General features: G+C 39.2%; 2 protein-coding genes across 3 annotated transcripts in view; one reads left to right on the top strand and one right to left on the bottom strand.

Annotated features, from left to right (window-relative positions):
- The window catches only part of RIPK2 (receptor interacting serine/threonine kinase 2), a 30,041-nt gene extending 19,380 nt beyond the window's left edge, over positions 1-10,661 (bottom strand). Inside the window, exons 1-3 of one of the 2 annotated variants that reach the window (XM_040493927.1) lie at positions 10,466-10,661; positions 5,857-6,010; positions 3,503-3,658 (exon numbers count right to left, since the gene is read on the bottom strand). In XM_040493927.1, coding sequence (XP_040349861.1) covers positions 3,503-3,658; positions 5,857-6,010; positions 10,466-10,638 — 483 coding nt within the window. In that variant the 5' untranslated portion in view covers positions 10,639-10,661. Of the gene's footprint in view, positions 1-3,502; positions 3,659-4,903; positions 5,005-5,856; positions 6,011-10,465 lie in introns of those variants that run through there. The other variant, XM_040493928.1, reaches the window with a different exon arrangement.
- LOC121042669 (uncharacterized) lies at positions 10,600-12,435 on the top strand. Its single transcript, XM_040493930.1, has 2 exons — positions 10,600-11,022; positions 12,112-12,435. Exons 1-2 carry the CDS (start codon positions 10,601-10,603, stop codon positions 12,245-12,247), a joined length of 558 nt encoding a protein of 185 aa, XP_040349864.1. The 5' UTR covers position 10,600; the 3' UTR covers positions 12,248-12,435.
- Positions 12,436-16,844: the final 4,409 nt, after the last annotated feature.

Below are 16,844 nucleotides of genomic sequence, written 5' to 3'. Positions count from 1 at the left end.
CAAGAAGTCATGAAAAACAAATTATATTGACTGGTGGTCAATTTCAAATCTAATCTGATATATCCCAAGTGCTTGGCACAATGCTTGCCATACTACTGTTGCTCCATAAATATTTACTGAATAAAACAATGACCAATTTCATTTCCTTTTTGACAATAGTATGACTGTCAAAGCATAAATGTTAAAACAGTTGTATATTACACAACACTTTGTTATTCAAAGTAACATGTTTGACTATTAAGTTATCAGGCCTATCTGGTATATAGAGCAGATCTAGAATTCATTCGTTTGTTTATTCAACAAATACGTAGTTAATACTTCAATATGGCATGTACTGAGCAGGTGGCAGTTAATAAAATAGACTAAATTTCTATTGGAGTTTCTCTTCTAACTGGGGGAGACATTCATAAATACACTAACAAAATATTATGACAGGTGGTGAAAATAATATGAAGGAGCATAAATCAAGGTACAAAGACATAGAGAAATTGGGTGAGCTGTCAGGGAAAGCCACTGTGAAGAAAGTGAGGGAATAAGCCAGGAGGATACCTGGGAAAGCAGTCCACTAAGGACTCTGATAAAGGACAAAATGGAGAAATATGGGCTGTCTAACAGCTCTCTTAGAAGTATTCCAAACAAAATTAATGATTATTCTCCAAAAGTGCTAATTATAGATTGATAGCGACCTAGAACGTGAGTCCTAGCAGTATGTTGTGCAGCTCTGATCGGAGTTGTGTACTGGTTAATATATTATCATTAAAGACACAAAAACTAGCTAATTAAATCTGAGGGTAACACCAATCTGGGAAATAAAATTAAGACGCCTGGACTAGAAAAGTAAAACTGAAATAGATCTTAAGAGGCTGAAGTAATCAAGCAAATCTAACAAGACAAAATGTGATGATGTTCAAAAGTATTCTGCAAAGTATGTGACATGGCTTAAGCCTGAAAAAAAAGAACCTCTCAGGACTTGTTGTTAATGCTATTTAGGGACCTGGGAAATGACACTTCCATCCAAAAGTACATTCATCAGGTCACATCAGGAGTATTTTCTTTGTGAGGATAAAAATTGAGATTTATGCACAGAAGCATCTAGATAGCACCTGTGATTAAAATCCATGTAATAAGGAAATTGGTTGAAAGAACTAAGGATGTTTAGAAGGGAGAACAAAACACAAGTGTATGTGAGGGGCGGGGGATTAGAGTCATCTTCAAACATTGAAAGGGCTGTCACGCGAAGTAGAATTGGACTTACTCAGGTTATCACAAAGAGTAAAACTAGGACCAATGGACGGAAACAAACGGAAGGTGTTTTGATAGATCATATAAGAAAATGTCACAGTCATTTAAGGATGGATATTAAAACTCCCTGTTATAGGATATTTGCCCTTGGGAGACAAGGGACTATCGCAGTGAGGATTCAGGGGACTAGCTGACCATTAAGGCACTTCTACCCACATGGTTTTATAACTGTTGTAACAGATTAGTTTCTTTTTTTTTTTTTAGTAGTACTGAGGTAGCACCTAGCTTCTGTTTCCTTTCTGCTCCCATTTTATTCTAGGGAGAGGAAGTGCCTTTAACAGAGGTTTAGTTTTTCCTTTAACTTTTCTCACACTTTTTGTATTAATTTTTCTATGGTTCCAACTTCCCTGTTACTTTTTTCTTTGAACATTTTTTGATATTTACAATGATCTTCAATTATATATATTATTGTAAGAGGTGTAGCAAAATAACATAAAAACAAAGCAAGTTACATTTCATATTAGCTACTTAGCAACTACTTTTTATTTGCTGTCATCAGTTAGATGTAAACTATGGAATCACTACATGTGATGCCTTTAGGCACCTAAATCTCATGCTTTATACAAAAAATTCAAACTAGATCCTAGATTTAAATATAAAGCATAAAACTCTAAAACTTTTAGAAGGTAACATAGAAGAAAACCTTCAATACCTATGGCTTGATGAAGGCTACTTAGATATGACAGAAAAGCATTGTCATAAAGGGGAAAAATTGATAAACTGGACTTCATCAAAATTAAAACTTCCTTTGAGAAAGACCCTGTTCAAAGGATGAAAAGAACAAACAATCAACTGGGAGAAAATATTTTCAAACTACATATCTGATGAAGGACTTCTAAGAAATCTAAAGAACTCTCAAAACCCGATAGTAAAAAGCCAAAAAATTCAAATAGAAAACGGCTTAAGAGGGGCGCCTGGGTGGCGCAGTCAGTTAAGCGTCCGACTTCAGCCAGGTCACGATCTCGCGGTCCTTGAGTTCGAGCTCCGCGTCGGGCTCTGGGCTGATGGCTCAGAGCCTGGAGCCTGTTTCTGATTCTGTGTCTCCCTCTCTCTCTGCCCCTCCCCCGTTCATGCTCTGTCTCTCTCTGTCCCAAAAAAATAAATAAACGTTAAAAAAAAAAAATTTATAAAAAAAAAAAAAAGAAAACGGCTTAAGACATGAAGAGACACTTCACTGAAAAGGATATATAGAGAGAAAATAAGCAAATGAGAAAGTGTTCAATATCACTAACCATCAGAAAAGTGCAAATTAAAACTATGATAAGTTATCACGGTATACCTATTACAATGCTAAAATAAAAAACTGTGACAATACCAAATGCTGGTGAGAATGTGGAAAAGCTGAGTCAATCATACATTGCTGGTAGGATGTATGGTCATTCTGGAAAACAGTTTGGTAGTTTCCTAAAAAACTAAACAAACCCCCCAGCCGTTGCATTCTTGGGCATTTATCTAGAAGAATGAAAACTTATGTTCATTCAAAAAGTTGCACAGGATTGTTCATAGGAGTTTTATTGTAATTTCCAATGACTGGAAACAATGCAAGTATCTTTCAATAGGTAAATGGTTGAACAACTTTGGTATACCCCTACTATGAAATACCATTCATCAATAAAAAAGAACCAATTACTGATATAAGCAACAACTTGGATGGATCTCAAATGTGTTATGCTAAGTAAACAAAGCCAATCTCAACATATCACATACTGCATGATTGCATTTATACAGCATTCTCAAAATGACAAAATCATAGAGATGGAAAACAGATTAGTGGTTGTCCGTGGTTAGGGACAGTAGAAGAGGGTGAGTATGAATATAAAGGGGTAGCAGGAATGATAGCTTTGTGGTGACAGAACAGTGCTGTATATTGATTGTTATGGCGGTCACACATGTGATAAAGTGACATAGAACTACATACATGAATCTGTAAGAACTTCAAAACCAAAAAAAAAAAAAAAAAGGTTTACGTGACAATTTCAATTAAGGACATAATGACTTTGTGTTTCGTACCATAATTCTATCTACCTCTGGAGTCTAGAAAGAACTAAGCCACTGCAACAGGAAGAAGGGGCACTGAAGAAAAGAATTGCAGGCTATGGAAAAGTGAGATATTAAATCGGCTAGGTGGGATGAAAAAAATCCTAAAAAGTCTTCAACACTATTAAACTCAAGGATACAGATAAACTTTTTTCCAAATTACCTTAACATGAAATTCATTATCCAATAAGATATTTTGAGTCTTCAAGTCATGATGAAGTAGAGGAGGATTCATATTGTGCAGGTAGTTTACACCCAGTGCAATTTCATGCAGAATGCGAAATCTCAGTGGCCAAGCAACAACAGGATATTCCATTTTCTTCATATATATGAAAATAAAACCAAAATAAGTGACCACATTCATTACATTTCCACTTAGAAAATTAAATATTCCGTGTGGAAATACAGCATAAACTCAGGTCAAAACATATACTCATTTTTATTTCATAGTATCATGCTATCAATTATTATTTAACATTCTTGTATCTTATTTCCCTCAGTTTTTAGAGAAAATAATGCCTTTATAATACTGATATTTCCTTTTGGTTTATGTCAGTAATATAACTACTTGGTATAGGCTCTTCTTTCTTCATTTAACACAGTTTCAATTTTTTTCTGTGTAATACCTGAACACATATACTCACACCTATCTCTTCATTCTATGGTTTACATCAAGTAACCTACATGTACCCACACAAACACACACAAACAAAATTTGCTTCTAGTACCTAACAAACCATTAATACAAAATTTATATATTAACTTTCCTATTATGAAATCATACTTTATTATAATTATCATTACATCAACTAAAACTAGGACCATATTATATTTACTATACATTAATATCTCATGCTTCTTATATAATTTTTGTATTCTAACGAAAAATTAGCCTTTGGACATTTTGCTTTTGTGAAAGAGACAAAGATCATCTCCATTTCTAAGCACATATAATACAGACATATTTACAATAGAATCTTTTATATTTCCTTGTACTTACAAGTGATATTAATCTGAACTTTAGAACACAAAAGTTAGGGTAGCTTCCAAGGAAAATGAATAAACCCAGAAAAATTTGGTAATTTGGGAAGATCTGACAATGAATCATCAGGCACCAAGCTACTGAATACATTTTAAATGACATGAACAAGTATGCTTTTACTAAAAGCTCAAATCTGTTCTTGAGAATTTTTTCTACAAATGGGTAAGCTTATAGCTCATTGACTAGACATCACATGTTAATCCACTCACTGACAGGCTCAAAATACTCGGTTTTACATTGCACTTTGATTTTTTTCAACAATCTTTTTTGAGGTTGCAGGAAGAATACTTTCAAGGTAAATCCCACCCTAATAATACAACACAGGAAACCAAAAGAGACATAAAACATTACTTCCTTTGGTATACACAGACCCCCACCTTGGTGAGTAACTGAATCTTTTAATCCATAAAAGGTCATTTTTTTCTGAAAATTATGTAGTTCAAAGGAGTAACGAGGCCTCTGTGCAGAACGGTATCATATGGAGGGTTTTGATCATGGAGATGGAAATAGAAGAGCACTCACTCTATATGTTCTGATTCCTTCTAGGAGTTGGCAGTCCACTGAAGGAGGCTGTATAATTTCTAATGGGCTCCAAATTTGGGTACCAGAGTATCTAATGGGTACTGGGGTGTGGGAAGAAAATATCAGAATATATATATATATACACACCACACACATATACACACATATACATACATATATGTATATACACGTGCATATATATGTATATATATGTATTTTTTTCCCCTTAGAGGGGGGGGGTGCCAGTGGGGGAGAGGGCCAGAGGGAGAGAGAGACAATGTTAAGCAGGCTTAACGCAGATAATATTAATAATATAAGATCAAGCAAACAATAATAGATGAATACACATAGTTTGAGATTAAGGATCCAAATTTGCTTACTGGTAGGATTTGCCCGTCTAGTTGGCTCACTGATGGGATTTGCAATCAAAGCCTGAGTAACTGGTACCTTGATAGAAAGGTAAATGGCACATGCCATTGTCTATTATTGGAAAAACTAATATATTTGGTACTCAGAGACAGATTTATTTGGCCTATTCAGAACTTAATGGGCTGGTATTATTAATATTTAATCTGAATCTTAAATTGTTTTTAACATAAAATAAAATCTGGCTTACCTAACAGGGTATTATATAGTGTGCAGGGTTTATCTCTTCTCTTTCCTACTCCTTTCTCTGTATATACACATGTGGATACTGGAATTCAGTTTAAACCTCAAAGTCAGTAACCTAAGCAAAATAATCTAGGTTCCGTAGAATGCATGACCTGACTCTATGGTATTTTTAACAAAACAAAAGAAGACATAAATTGTGTAACTTTACTACTGTAATTGTTTTCCATTATTCTTACTTTGATTCATCTATATATCTCTAAATAATCTGATCATATGTAAAGGCAAAACACTAGATCACTTGAATAACAGAATTATAGCTACTGAAAATACACAATACTTACCCTATGTAGGAGTTCATTTAATGATCCATTTGGCATGTATTCCGTAACTATTCCCAAAAATTCAGGCTCATTGCAAATTCCCAAAATTGGAAGAATGTAACTAAATCTAGCTTTGTGTAAAATTTCAGCTTCTCTTAAAACATCATTTCTTTCGCTAAAGAAAGAAAATGCATAATTATTTCATGGTAATGAAAAATACACAATAATCATATCTATAGTATTAATTAAGCCTAGATTTTTTTTCATTAATTGACCTCATGTAAATTATGCAACTTCTCTGTCCCTTTGTTTCTTTATATTTAAAGAAGGGATAACACCTGTCCTATATATTTCACAGGTCTGTTTACAAATCAGAATAACTTCTCTAAGCCACTGACAGAAAAAACGTGCTATACACAGGTTATTATTATACTTTCCTGGGAAAGGGAAAGGACACAATATTTTAGTAAGTTTATAATGTCTATATTAGCATGATTGCTGTTTGAATTAAAGTTTACGTTGTATTACAGTATTATATTAAATTTTATGGTTGCATACCATGTAAATTTTTTTCAGATATTCAAACAATATAATTTAAATGACTAGATGTAGATTTAAACGACTAGATGATAATAGTTGCATAAAGGTCAAAAATACTTAGAAATTATACAATGGAATTCAGGAAAAGAACACTTAGAACAAGCAAATGCTTGTAACAGATCCCTGGGTAACTCTGGATCTCAGGTTGATTTGCCTATTCATTCACAAAGCAAATAAATAAGTATTGAACATTTATTATGAATAAAGGACTATGCTCAGCATTATGGAGAATATAAAGATAAACATGGTCTGTGTCCTCAAGCTGCCCAGAAATCTTTTAAGAAAAACAAATACTCATTGTGGTTTTGGTTTGCATTTCCCTGATGATTAGTGATGTTGAATACCTTTTCACATATACCTATTGGCCATTTGTAGGTCTTCTTTGGATATGTTAATTATGTTGATCTTGGTAATATGTATATGGTATGTATATGTTCATCAAATCATGTTGTATACTTTATATATAATTACATTTGTCAATTATTCCTCAATAAACTTAAAAAAAGGAAACCATATAAAAGAGAATACATACTTGAAATATAAGGTAGAATATGGTAAGTGCTGCCAAAAACAAATAAGTAAGTAAGCAAATAAATAAGTATAGGAAACTTGGAAAAAGAGTAAACTGAGGGCTAGAGGAGTTGTCAGTCTTTAGAGAGGGATTTCAACTGTACTTTAAGGATGGATAGACTATCAACTACTGGTAAATGGGCAGTCAAGATGGATGTGGTCTCTAAGAGGGGAGGGACTTTTTTTTTCACCTGTGTGTCCCCAGGACCTGAAACAGGGCCTGGCACCTGGTAGATATGTAATAGATATGTATCAAACGTATTCAAGGGAGTTGCAGTGAAGATTGTGTTTGGAAAATGGCAAATTGTTTCATATGAATCAGGATATGTAACAGAGCATGTAAAAGGAATGAAGGTGAATAGGGTAGGCTACAGCCTCATCTCAGAGCCTAAAGCCAGGTGAGGGTGTTTACACTTTATTTGGTAGTCACCAAATCATGACTGCAGGTTTTCAAGCAGGGTAAAGGCATCAGCAGAACAAACTTTTAGGATGATTAAGTTGGCAAAAAGATGTAGGATCAGCACAAAGGGGCAGCATATTCTAATATTCTATAATATTAGATTATTATAATACTAATGAAGATGTGAAGCAATGAGAGTCTGAAACTATACAGGTCACAGTGAAAATGGGAAGAAAAACACTAGCTGAATAGAATGCCCAGGCTGTGGTGACTACGGTGGATATATTTAAAAAAAAAAAAAAAAAAGAAGAAGAAGAAAGAAAAAAACAAGGCAAAGGAATTGGAGATGTCACCGTTTTTACCCTGGATGGATGTATGTTGGTAGCAGCAATAATAAAAACATCTCCAGGAGAAGCTTATTAAGTAAGCAATGATGATTAGTTAGTGCTTAAACCACCCAAGCCCTGGATGAATGGCTGTTGAAATAAGAAAACAACAGACATTCCAGACCAGACTACAAGGCTTGCTTTAAAAACAAAAAGCAAAATAAAGCAAAACTTTGGTAATATACTTACATATTTTAAAATTCAAGAGTTACAAGTTATCATAAAGTAAAAAACTTTTTTTACTTCTCCCTGTTCTTCAGCCTCCAACTCCTTCAGCCCCCTTCTTAAGACCCCAACCGTAAGGCAACCAGTTATATCAGTTTATGAAGCTTATCCTAATTAAACTTATCTTCCCTAAAGTTAAACAGTTCTGTGTTTGCCTCAAGAGCTGTAGATCAACAAGAACAACATATTGTTCAGCACTCTTGCAGTGAGACAGAGGATGGACTTAAAGATTTTTGGATACATTGAAAAAAAAACAGAGAGAGAGAGAGAGAGAGAGAGAGAGAGAGCGAGCAAGAGCACATGCGCGCGAAGGAGCACGGGCATGCTGGGGAAGTCTCAGTGATACTTCATACACTTGTTCATTCTCCCATTAAGAGTATCAGGCATTCTTCCTTCTACTGTCATCCTATTATGTGTCAGCCACTGTTTATGGACTACCATCTAAAGACCAACCCTCTAAACGTGGTTTTATATCACCACCTTACATATGAGGGCACTGAGGCTCAGATAAATAATTTTCTAATAGGCCAACATTAAGTGGCAGAGTTGGAGTCAGATTTGAATCACAATTGTAGGACTCCAAAGCCTGTGTTCTTTCCATTCTGGTGTTTGATCAGAGAAAAGAAAGAATCAAGTTTTTGAAGTCAGATTTCAGGAAGATTGAGTGAGTGGCAAACCAGAAAAAAGGTCAAAAGTAGGTTTTTATTTAAAAAAAAACACAAAAATGTAAAATAAAAATACAGCTTTTATAGGTACATCACCAATATTACCCAGATCAAAATTTGAATCACAAAACAGTTATGTGATCCACACCGGATGTTTGAACAACCAATCAGACTCATCTACACATACGGAGTTAGGAGATTGTTGGGAAGGCCCACTCACTGAGCAGAAGTCAGGCTTGGGAGAATGACTCGTCACCGATCATTAAAATGAGAACACGTAACTGCAAATAAACTTTTTTCTTCCAGGTGGTCTCAGAGAACAATGCAAACATTTTCCACGCCAGAGCTCAAGAAGTACATGTATTTATTATTCCCACTTTGTAAGTGAGGAAATGGACATCCTGAGTCAACTGCATAGCCCAGCCCTATGCTCAGGTTACATAAATACTGCTAATGTTAACATCATAGGCAACAAGTGTGAGAAAGAACGTGATGCAGTAATGCCAGAGGGTTTAACTGGTCCTTATGGCTTCTTTGACAACAGAATTTCCTACTGAAGAATTTTAGGTTATGAAAATTGTTAAAAAGAATAGAAAGGGAACCCCCTCTTCATTCCTTTGCTCTCAAATAGCGCAAAATTTGGATAAACGAAAATCCTGAGCAGCTGCATCCAAGATGGGAAGATCACTTTGCTTTAAAATACCACAACGGTCTACTAGGGCCAGATATCCGTAATCTACATGGCTGATTCTAAACTCGATTCACCCCTTCTAACCAACCACCACTCTTCAAAGTGGACTACATGTACATACCCACGTGTGCCCAGCACTTGCCCCACAGAACTCAAGGCCCCGGTGAAACAGACACCACATCTTATTAATCACTAGACCTGGTTTAGGATATACAAAAGGCGGGAACAGTCTCGAATCTACTGTGAGAGTGGCCCATCCAAGCCTGATAGCAACACAGCAAAGAAAAGCCACAGGCAGATGAAAGTACAGTAACTTTGGCAGAGCTGAAACTGAGGAATTTATCTGACACTGGATACTAACAACCTCGGACCAATCAGGCATCTAGCATGATGAATTCTGACATTAGATACACGGGAGGTGAGGCGAATGTTGCAATCATGGATGTTAACTCACTGATTGCGGGACTCAGTTATATCCCTACTGGAAGGGAAAGTACACAAGACTAACGACTAGACCCTACTGACCAGTCCCTTCGCTCCCAGGTCAATGGTATAGGGTTGAAATGTTTTCCTGTTAATAGAAACTAATGCCAGCCTTCCCCTCTGAAACCTAGACAGTGCATGTAAATGGTTCCAGGATGTGAGAGGCATTCAAAATTTCTGGCCATGTAATAGTCTTCTGATTCGGTTTACTGTTAGCCAAATAATCCACACCCCCTGGGGACAGGCCTCCCTGCCGGAGTCAGAAGAGAAACTAAGCCAAGTCGAGTTTGGTATCTCAACTTTCACGACCACACGTAGTAAACCGCAAACAAAACAAGAACAAGAGCAAACCCACGCCGAACAGACTTTGGTGTGGGGAGGGACCAAACCCAGAGTAAGAGGGAAGGAGGAGAGGGCGGTGGAGGGAAGAGGTGAGCAGCAGAGGAATGCGACGGCTGAAGCTCCTCCACACAGCACAGTTCTCCCCACCACGCGGGCCCCAAGCCTCGAAGGACTGCCCAGAGGCGACGAAGGGGTGGGGCCGACCCCCAGTGTCACCGCCGTGTGGGCTCCAGAGCCCGGGGTTCGGGGCTGCGCGCGGGCGCCCTACCTGTCGAGCACCGGGGTGTGGATGTGCAGGTGCTTCACGGCCACCTGGACGCGCCAGTCTGCGTGGCGGGCGGACGACACGGTGCCCGACGCGCCGCGGCTCAGGTAGCGCAGGTCGGCGAGCTTGTGGTAGGGAATGGTGGGCAGGGCGCTGCAGATGGCCTCCCGGCTCATGGTCGCGCGCGGCGCGGGCGCTCGGGCCGCCGGCCGGCTCTGGGTGTGCCCGCCTCTTCGGAGGCTTCCGGGGCTCCTCGGCCGCCCTCGGGCGCCGGGACCCGCCCCCCGTGCCCGAGCTGGAGCGGCCGGGCCCTCCCAGCCGCCGCGGACTAGGTCACGAGGCAGCCCATCGCCCGCGCGGCCCGAGCCCGCCGCTGCTTTTTGGAGCCGGAGCGGACTTTCCCGGGGGCCGGGGTCAACTTGGGCTGCGGCGACGCGTCGAGGAGGAGCTTCCTCGCCCGACCTGGCCCTCCTAGGCGCGCCAGCCTCCCGAGCCCGCCGGTCCGAGCTCCTCCCTCCCCGAACTTCTCGGGCGACGTCAGCGGCGGACACTGAGGCGGGGTGAGGGCCCCCCCCCCCCCCGGGCCCCGGGATCCCCGCCGCTCTGGGCGACACCCGCAGGGGCGCGGGCGGGGGGTTGGGGCGGGGAAGGGAGCCGGAGAGGCTATTTGTCTTCTTTCCCCCCAGCTCCCAGGTTTGGAAAAGTTTTCTCTGAGGGCAAAAAGTTCCTTTTAGTAGTCTGCCGTCCGGTGGGTCTGTGGGCTCTCAAACCGGGGAGGAATCTCAGCTGAGATGGCGTCTTGGGGGTGTGGCCCGACCCCATATGTTGCAGCAAGTACTCGGTGCCCGGGAAGAGACAAACAAGCCAGGCGCACTCGGGGAATCAGAAACAACAACAACAACAGCAACAACAAAAAACTGTGTTGGCCACTGGTGTGCCCTCCCAGCGGAATCACCTCCAAAGGCTGAGCCCCCGAACCTTGGCATCGGCCTCCTTTTATGTATGGCTGGGATGGTAGGGGGTTGAGAGACCCGAGAAAAAGGGGAGGGAGCCTTATCGCCGGTGCTCCGGCCAGGTGGTGGACACAGGAGGCAAACGATTATAGAAGCCAAAAGAATGCAAGGAGAGGATCCAGCCTCGGCCAGATGGCCGGCCCCTTCTATCTCGTTTCTACGAGCTTTTCTTCTCACCCCCAGGCGGCAGGGTGTGGGTCGGAGGGCCCTGGGTTCCTCGCTCCGCGCCTGCACAGGAAACGCTTTGGGTGGGGAGGAGGCGTGACGGTGACCGCCCAGCGCCCCTCGGTGAGTGGGGAGAACCCCGTGGGGGTGTAAATGCACCTGCCTACCCTCACTTCCAGTGTTGCTTCCAGGTGCGTCAGGAGGGACAGGTGGGTGAGAGGGCTTGTCACGGTTGAACTCGGTCAACAAATCGCGGGTTGAGCTCCTGTTCCGTGCTCTTCTGCTAGGGACCTACTTTTCTCTCCTTTGCTGTCCATAACTATAGAGAGGGTGAAAAATAACGGAGAAGAGTCGATCCCTCTGATTCCAGGTAAGACTGCAAAAATTTCCTTCTCACACATCTGGGAGGAACGCAATTAACGTTTAATGTCAACCCAAAGCAACCAGAAATCTTTTGTTTTTTTACCTTAGAATGAAACACCTTTTCTACTGGGATGACGCTCTTGTAGAGTGCGAGTGCAAATATTATATACAATACCAAGTCCATACTAGGCATTTTACTTCTTTATTTTTATTATTTTTATTTTTCTGGAGAGAGAGCAAGTAGGGGAAGGTGGGAGGGGGAGAGGGGGAGGAGAGAGAAAGAGAGAATCCTAAGCAGGCTCCTCCCTCAGCACGAAGCCCACTCAGGACCTAATCGCATGACCCTGAGATCATGACCTGAGCAGAAATCAAGAGTCCCCATGCTGTACGGGCTGAGGCCCTTAGGCGGCCCCATACTAGTCATTTATTTTTATTTTTTAAATTTATTTTTGACAGAGACAGAGCACAAGTGGGGGAGGGGTAGAGAGAGAGGGAGACATAGAATCCCAAGCAGGCTCCAGGCTCTGAGCTGTCAGCACAGGGCCCTATGCGGGGCTCGAACTCACGGACCCTGAGATCATGACCTGAGCCGAAGTCGGACGTTCAACCGACTGAGCCACCCAGGCGTCCCCATACTAGTCTTTTTTAATGAATTCTAAGGCCACAATAATAAGGAATACCTGACTTGAATAGGGGATTTCTGCCTGTAAAGAACCAGTGTTTCCTGTATTTTTGTGTTGCCTGAGATGAGAGTAGCAATGTTACTACAATACTGGGAAGTTGTAGTGAAACACTGTGTTTTTGTTGTTGTTTTTTGTTTGTTTGTTTTTGATTCTTGAGAGAGGTCAGGCTGGAAAGGGAGAGGGGGAGAGAGAGACAGAACCCTAAGCAGGCTCCCTGGATCCAGCGCTCCATCTCACCACCTTGAAATCATGACCTGAGCTGAAATCAACAAGAGTCCCATCGATGCTTAACAGACTGAAGCACCCACATGCCCTGAAAACACCGTGTTTTAAAATTTTGGTCATCTAAAATCAAATGCTTAGCTTTAAAGATATGGTCTGATGCTTTGTGCTTTTTTCTACAAAAAGTGCTCAGAAAGCTTTTCCCGTTCATTCATTCATTAATTCATTCATTTTTTTCCAGTCAGTTAACAAACTAAGAATTCCAGAAAAAGAGAACAAAAAATAGGAAGGGAGGACATGATCAAAATAATAATTCAAGAAATTTTAGCAGGATCAAAGGACAGGGGTCTCCAAATGGAAAGGGCCACCAAGTACCCACAGTGAATGAAAAAAAAAAAAAAAAAGCCTACATGTAAGCACATTATTAACAAGGTTAAAACCCTGAGAATAAATAGAAGATTCTAAAGGTTTTCAAAAAGAAGAAACAAGAATAAAGTGATGGGGATTAGAATGACATTAGATTTCTCAGCAATAACACTAATGCTAAAACACAGTGAAGTGAAATTTCTTCAAAGTCTGAAAGACAGTAACTTCCAACCTGCAATTCTATAGTCAGCCGAAGTATCAAAAGGCAGAATAAAAATGTTTCCACATATACAAGGATACAAATGTTTCCTTTCCTTCTATCGACTTTTTTTTTTTTTTTTTTAAATAAAGCTACTGGAGGATGTGCTCCAACAAAACATGGGACTAAATCAAAGAGAAAGACATGGGATCTGGAAAACAGAATCAAGAGAAAAGGAAGGTAAGCCCAGGATGAGGCAGAATTAGCAATCATTTTTTGTTGGAGCGGGAGATGACAGACTCCAAGAGAAAGACTCTAGTTAAAAAAATTGAATTTACAGATTATCTAATTTTGAGTTTTGGGGAAATTATAGATGTTTGATAAATGAAATATGTGATAAAATTAGAAAAAGAACTTACAAAACTCCAAGTGAAAAGGCAGCAATTTGTTGAGAAATAAAAATTATACAAAAACATTTCTACAGACTGTTCAGTGATGGTGAAAAGAATAAGACTTCAGAGCTTTTGCAATGCTAGTAGTTTACAATGTCCAAGAAGGAGAGAGTACTCTATAAAATTTATATTTTAGTTACATTGCTTAAAAAATAGGTAACATAGGGGCGCCTGGAATGCACCTGTTGGTTAAGCGTCCGACTTTGGCTCTGGTCATGATCTCACGGTTTCTGGGTTCGAACCCTGCGTCGGGGCCCTGTGCTGACAGCTCAGAGCCTGGAGCCTGCTTCGGACTCTGTGTCTCCCTCTCTCTCTGCCCCTCCCCCACTCACACTCTGTCTCCCTCTGTCTCAAAAATAAATAAACATTAAAAAAAAATTTTAATCATGTGGTTCAACATTTAAGAGTATAAAACAGGGGCGCCTGGGTGGCGCAGTCGGTTAAGCGTCCGACTTCAGCCAGGTCACGATCTCGCGGTCCGTGAGTTCGAGCCCCGCGTCGGGCTCTGGGCTGATGGCTCAGAGCCTGGAGCCTGTTTCCGATTCTGTGTCTCCCTCTCTCTCTGCCCCTCCCCTGTTCATGCTCTGTCTCTCTCTGTCCCAAAAATAAACGTTGAAAAAAAAATTAAAAAAAAAAGAGTATAAAACATAATCCCATGGAAAACTGGACAGAAGACCCAGACAACTCACAAAAGAGAGTATTTTAAAAGCAAATAGCAAATGAGGGAGTTGAGGCTCTTTCAACACTGTTAGTCATCAGGGAACTATAAGTTAAAACCGCAGTGTGATACCGCTATACAAATAGTAGCTAAAATCAAAAAGATAGAATATACCAAATGTGGGTGGAGATTTATAGCAGTTGGAACTCGTATACTGGTAGTGCGGGTGTCAGTGGTACAACCAGTTTTGGAAACTGTAGAGCAGTTTCTGTTAAAATTGCAGCTGTGCAGATTCTGTGACTCAGCGGTTCCTCTTCTAGTTATGTGGACACACAAATGCTAGTGTTCATAAAAGTGCTATCTATAACAGCACACACTGGAAATTACCTAAATACGCATAAACAGTAGAATGGGTAAATAAATTGCGGCATATTTATGCAGTGGAACACTAAACAGCAATGAGATTGAACAATGTACAACAAGTTAATCACACAAATATAATGTTGGATGAAAAAAACAAAAGAATAGATTGTATGAGTCCATTTCTGTTAAGTATAAAAATAAAACTATCTGTGCTTTTAGTAATCAGGATACTGATCACTACTCCTACTCTCGTAGGGAGAAGGGTAGTGACTAGAAGGGGCATAATGAGGCTTCTGGGTTGGTTGTAGTGTTCTGTTTCTGGATCTAGGACGTGGACTCTAGGTGCCAGTTACATGGATGTGTGTTCACTTTATGAACATTCTTTGGGGTTACACTTAACACGCACTTTTTTGTATATCGTTATCCTTCAACAAAAAGTTAATAGGTTTCAACATAAAATAACTATATATGTGGATATGTATTATGTCTCTCACTTTATGTAATTAGTTTCACACTATGTTCACCTTGCTTGTTTTTTACTTAACAATCTATCTTGGATATCTTTCCATGCAAATACATAAGATGTTTCCTTATCCTTTGTTTTTAATGGTTAGTGTCTATACCATAATTTATTCCCCATTGGTGGATACTCAGATTGTTCCCACATATTTGCTATTACAAATAATGCTGCAAGAAATAATCTTCACAAATATCATTCACAAATATCTACATATGTAATTCCTAGAAGCTGAATTGCTGGACCAAAGAGTTAAGCCTATGTGTAATTTTGGTTTCTGTTGAATTTCTCTTCACTGAGGTTGTACCAATTTTTTTCCTACAAACAGTAAGAGTGCTGTTCCTCCATGCAGTGGATTTCATTTTCTTTTGAGATAGATGCTACAATGTTGGCCTGTTGATTGCTGGAGTTCAGTGCTTAATCTTAAATGCTAAGATTCTTTTTCTTGCAAAACTTCTAAATATTTGGGTTCAATTTATTTGTCATGACCACACGCCTTTAGCTTTCATGATAGTGTTCACCATTATGCGGTTTAAAAATGTATTCTTAGTCATATATATATTGTTAAATTAATTTCCATAATTAATTGGCTAAAGACAGAAAACTTAAAGAATACTGATGCTGAATTACATCAACTAAGTGGAAAAAAAATATGCAAATTAGATGAGAAGACAAGTATCACATCTGTCTGTTGAATTCATCTGTTCAAAATTCTGTAAAATCACATTAAGGATTGTTTTTCCATTAAGTGAGAATTAAGGTTATTTATACTGCAAGTGCTACTTTAGGAAATAGCAGTTTAAATCTCTAATATCTCTTTAATTAGAAAAAAGATGGAAAATTGAAAAATAAGCCACTTAAATCCAAGAATTTCAAACATCTCATATACATTTTTTTTTCTAATTTTTTTCAGTCTGAAAGCACCTAGTAAGTTTTGCATGGGAAATCTGACATTTAGGGCACGTTTAGTATATCTTCCCCCCAAAAAAATCTCAAAAACAAACCTGATAAACTCTGTAATGACATGGAGTCTGTAATTATGAAGAGTCAGAAAAATACACGTTTTTGCAGTTAATGAGCATAATCATGTTTCTCATTTAGCATTCTAATTGTGCTCAATCCTAAAATTGAACATGTAATTTTAAAATTGTTGAAGATGATGCTTTTTCTGGTAATTAAGCTAAGTTAAACAAAATTTTCATCTCAATTGGAAAAAAGTAAGCATTTCTCACACTAGAATTATTAATAAAGAACATTAAAGTCAACCTATAAGTATAGTTAATATAGATAATAGTTTTCTCAAACATTTTTTTTTAAATTTTTTTAATGTTTATTTATTTTTGACAGAGAGAGAGAGAGAGAGAGAGAGAGAGAGAGAGAG

This window comes from Herpailurus yagouaroundi, unplaced genomic scaffold (assembly GCF_014898765.1).
Source record: "Herpailurus yagouaroundi ecotype Mexico unplaced genomic scaffold, PumYag 186, whole genome shotgun sequence".
Lineage (NCBI taxonomy): Eukaryota > Metazoa > Chordata > Mammalia > Carnivora > Felidae > Herpailurus > Herpailurus yagouaroundi.
The sequence above is the reverse complement of the archived record's forward strand: the minus strand, read 5'-3'. Positions and strand labels throughout refer to the sequence as shown.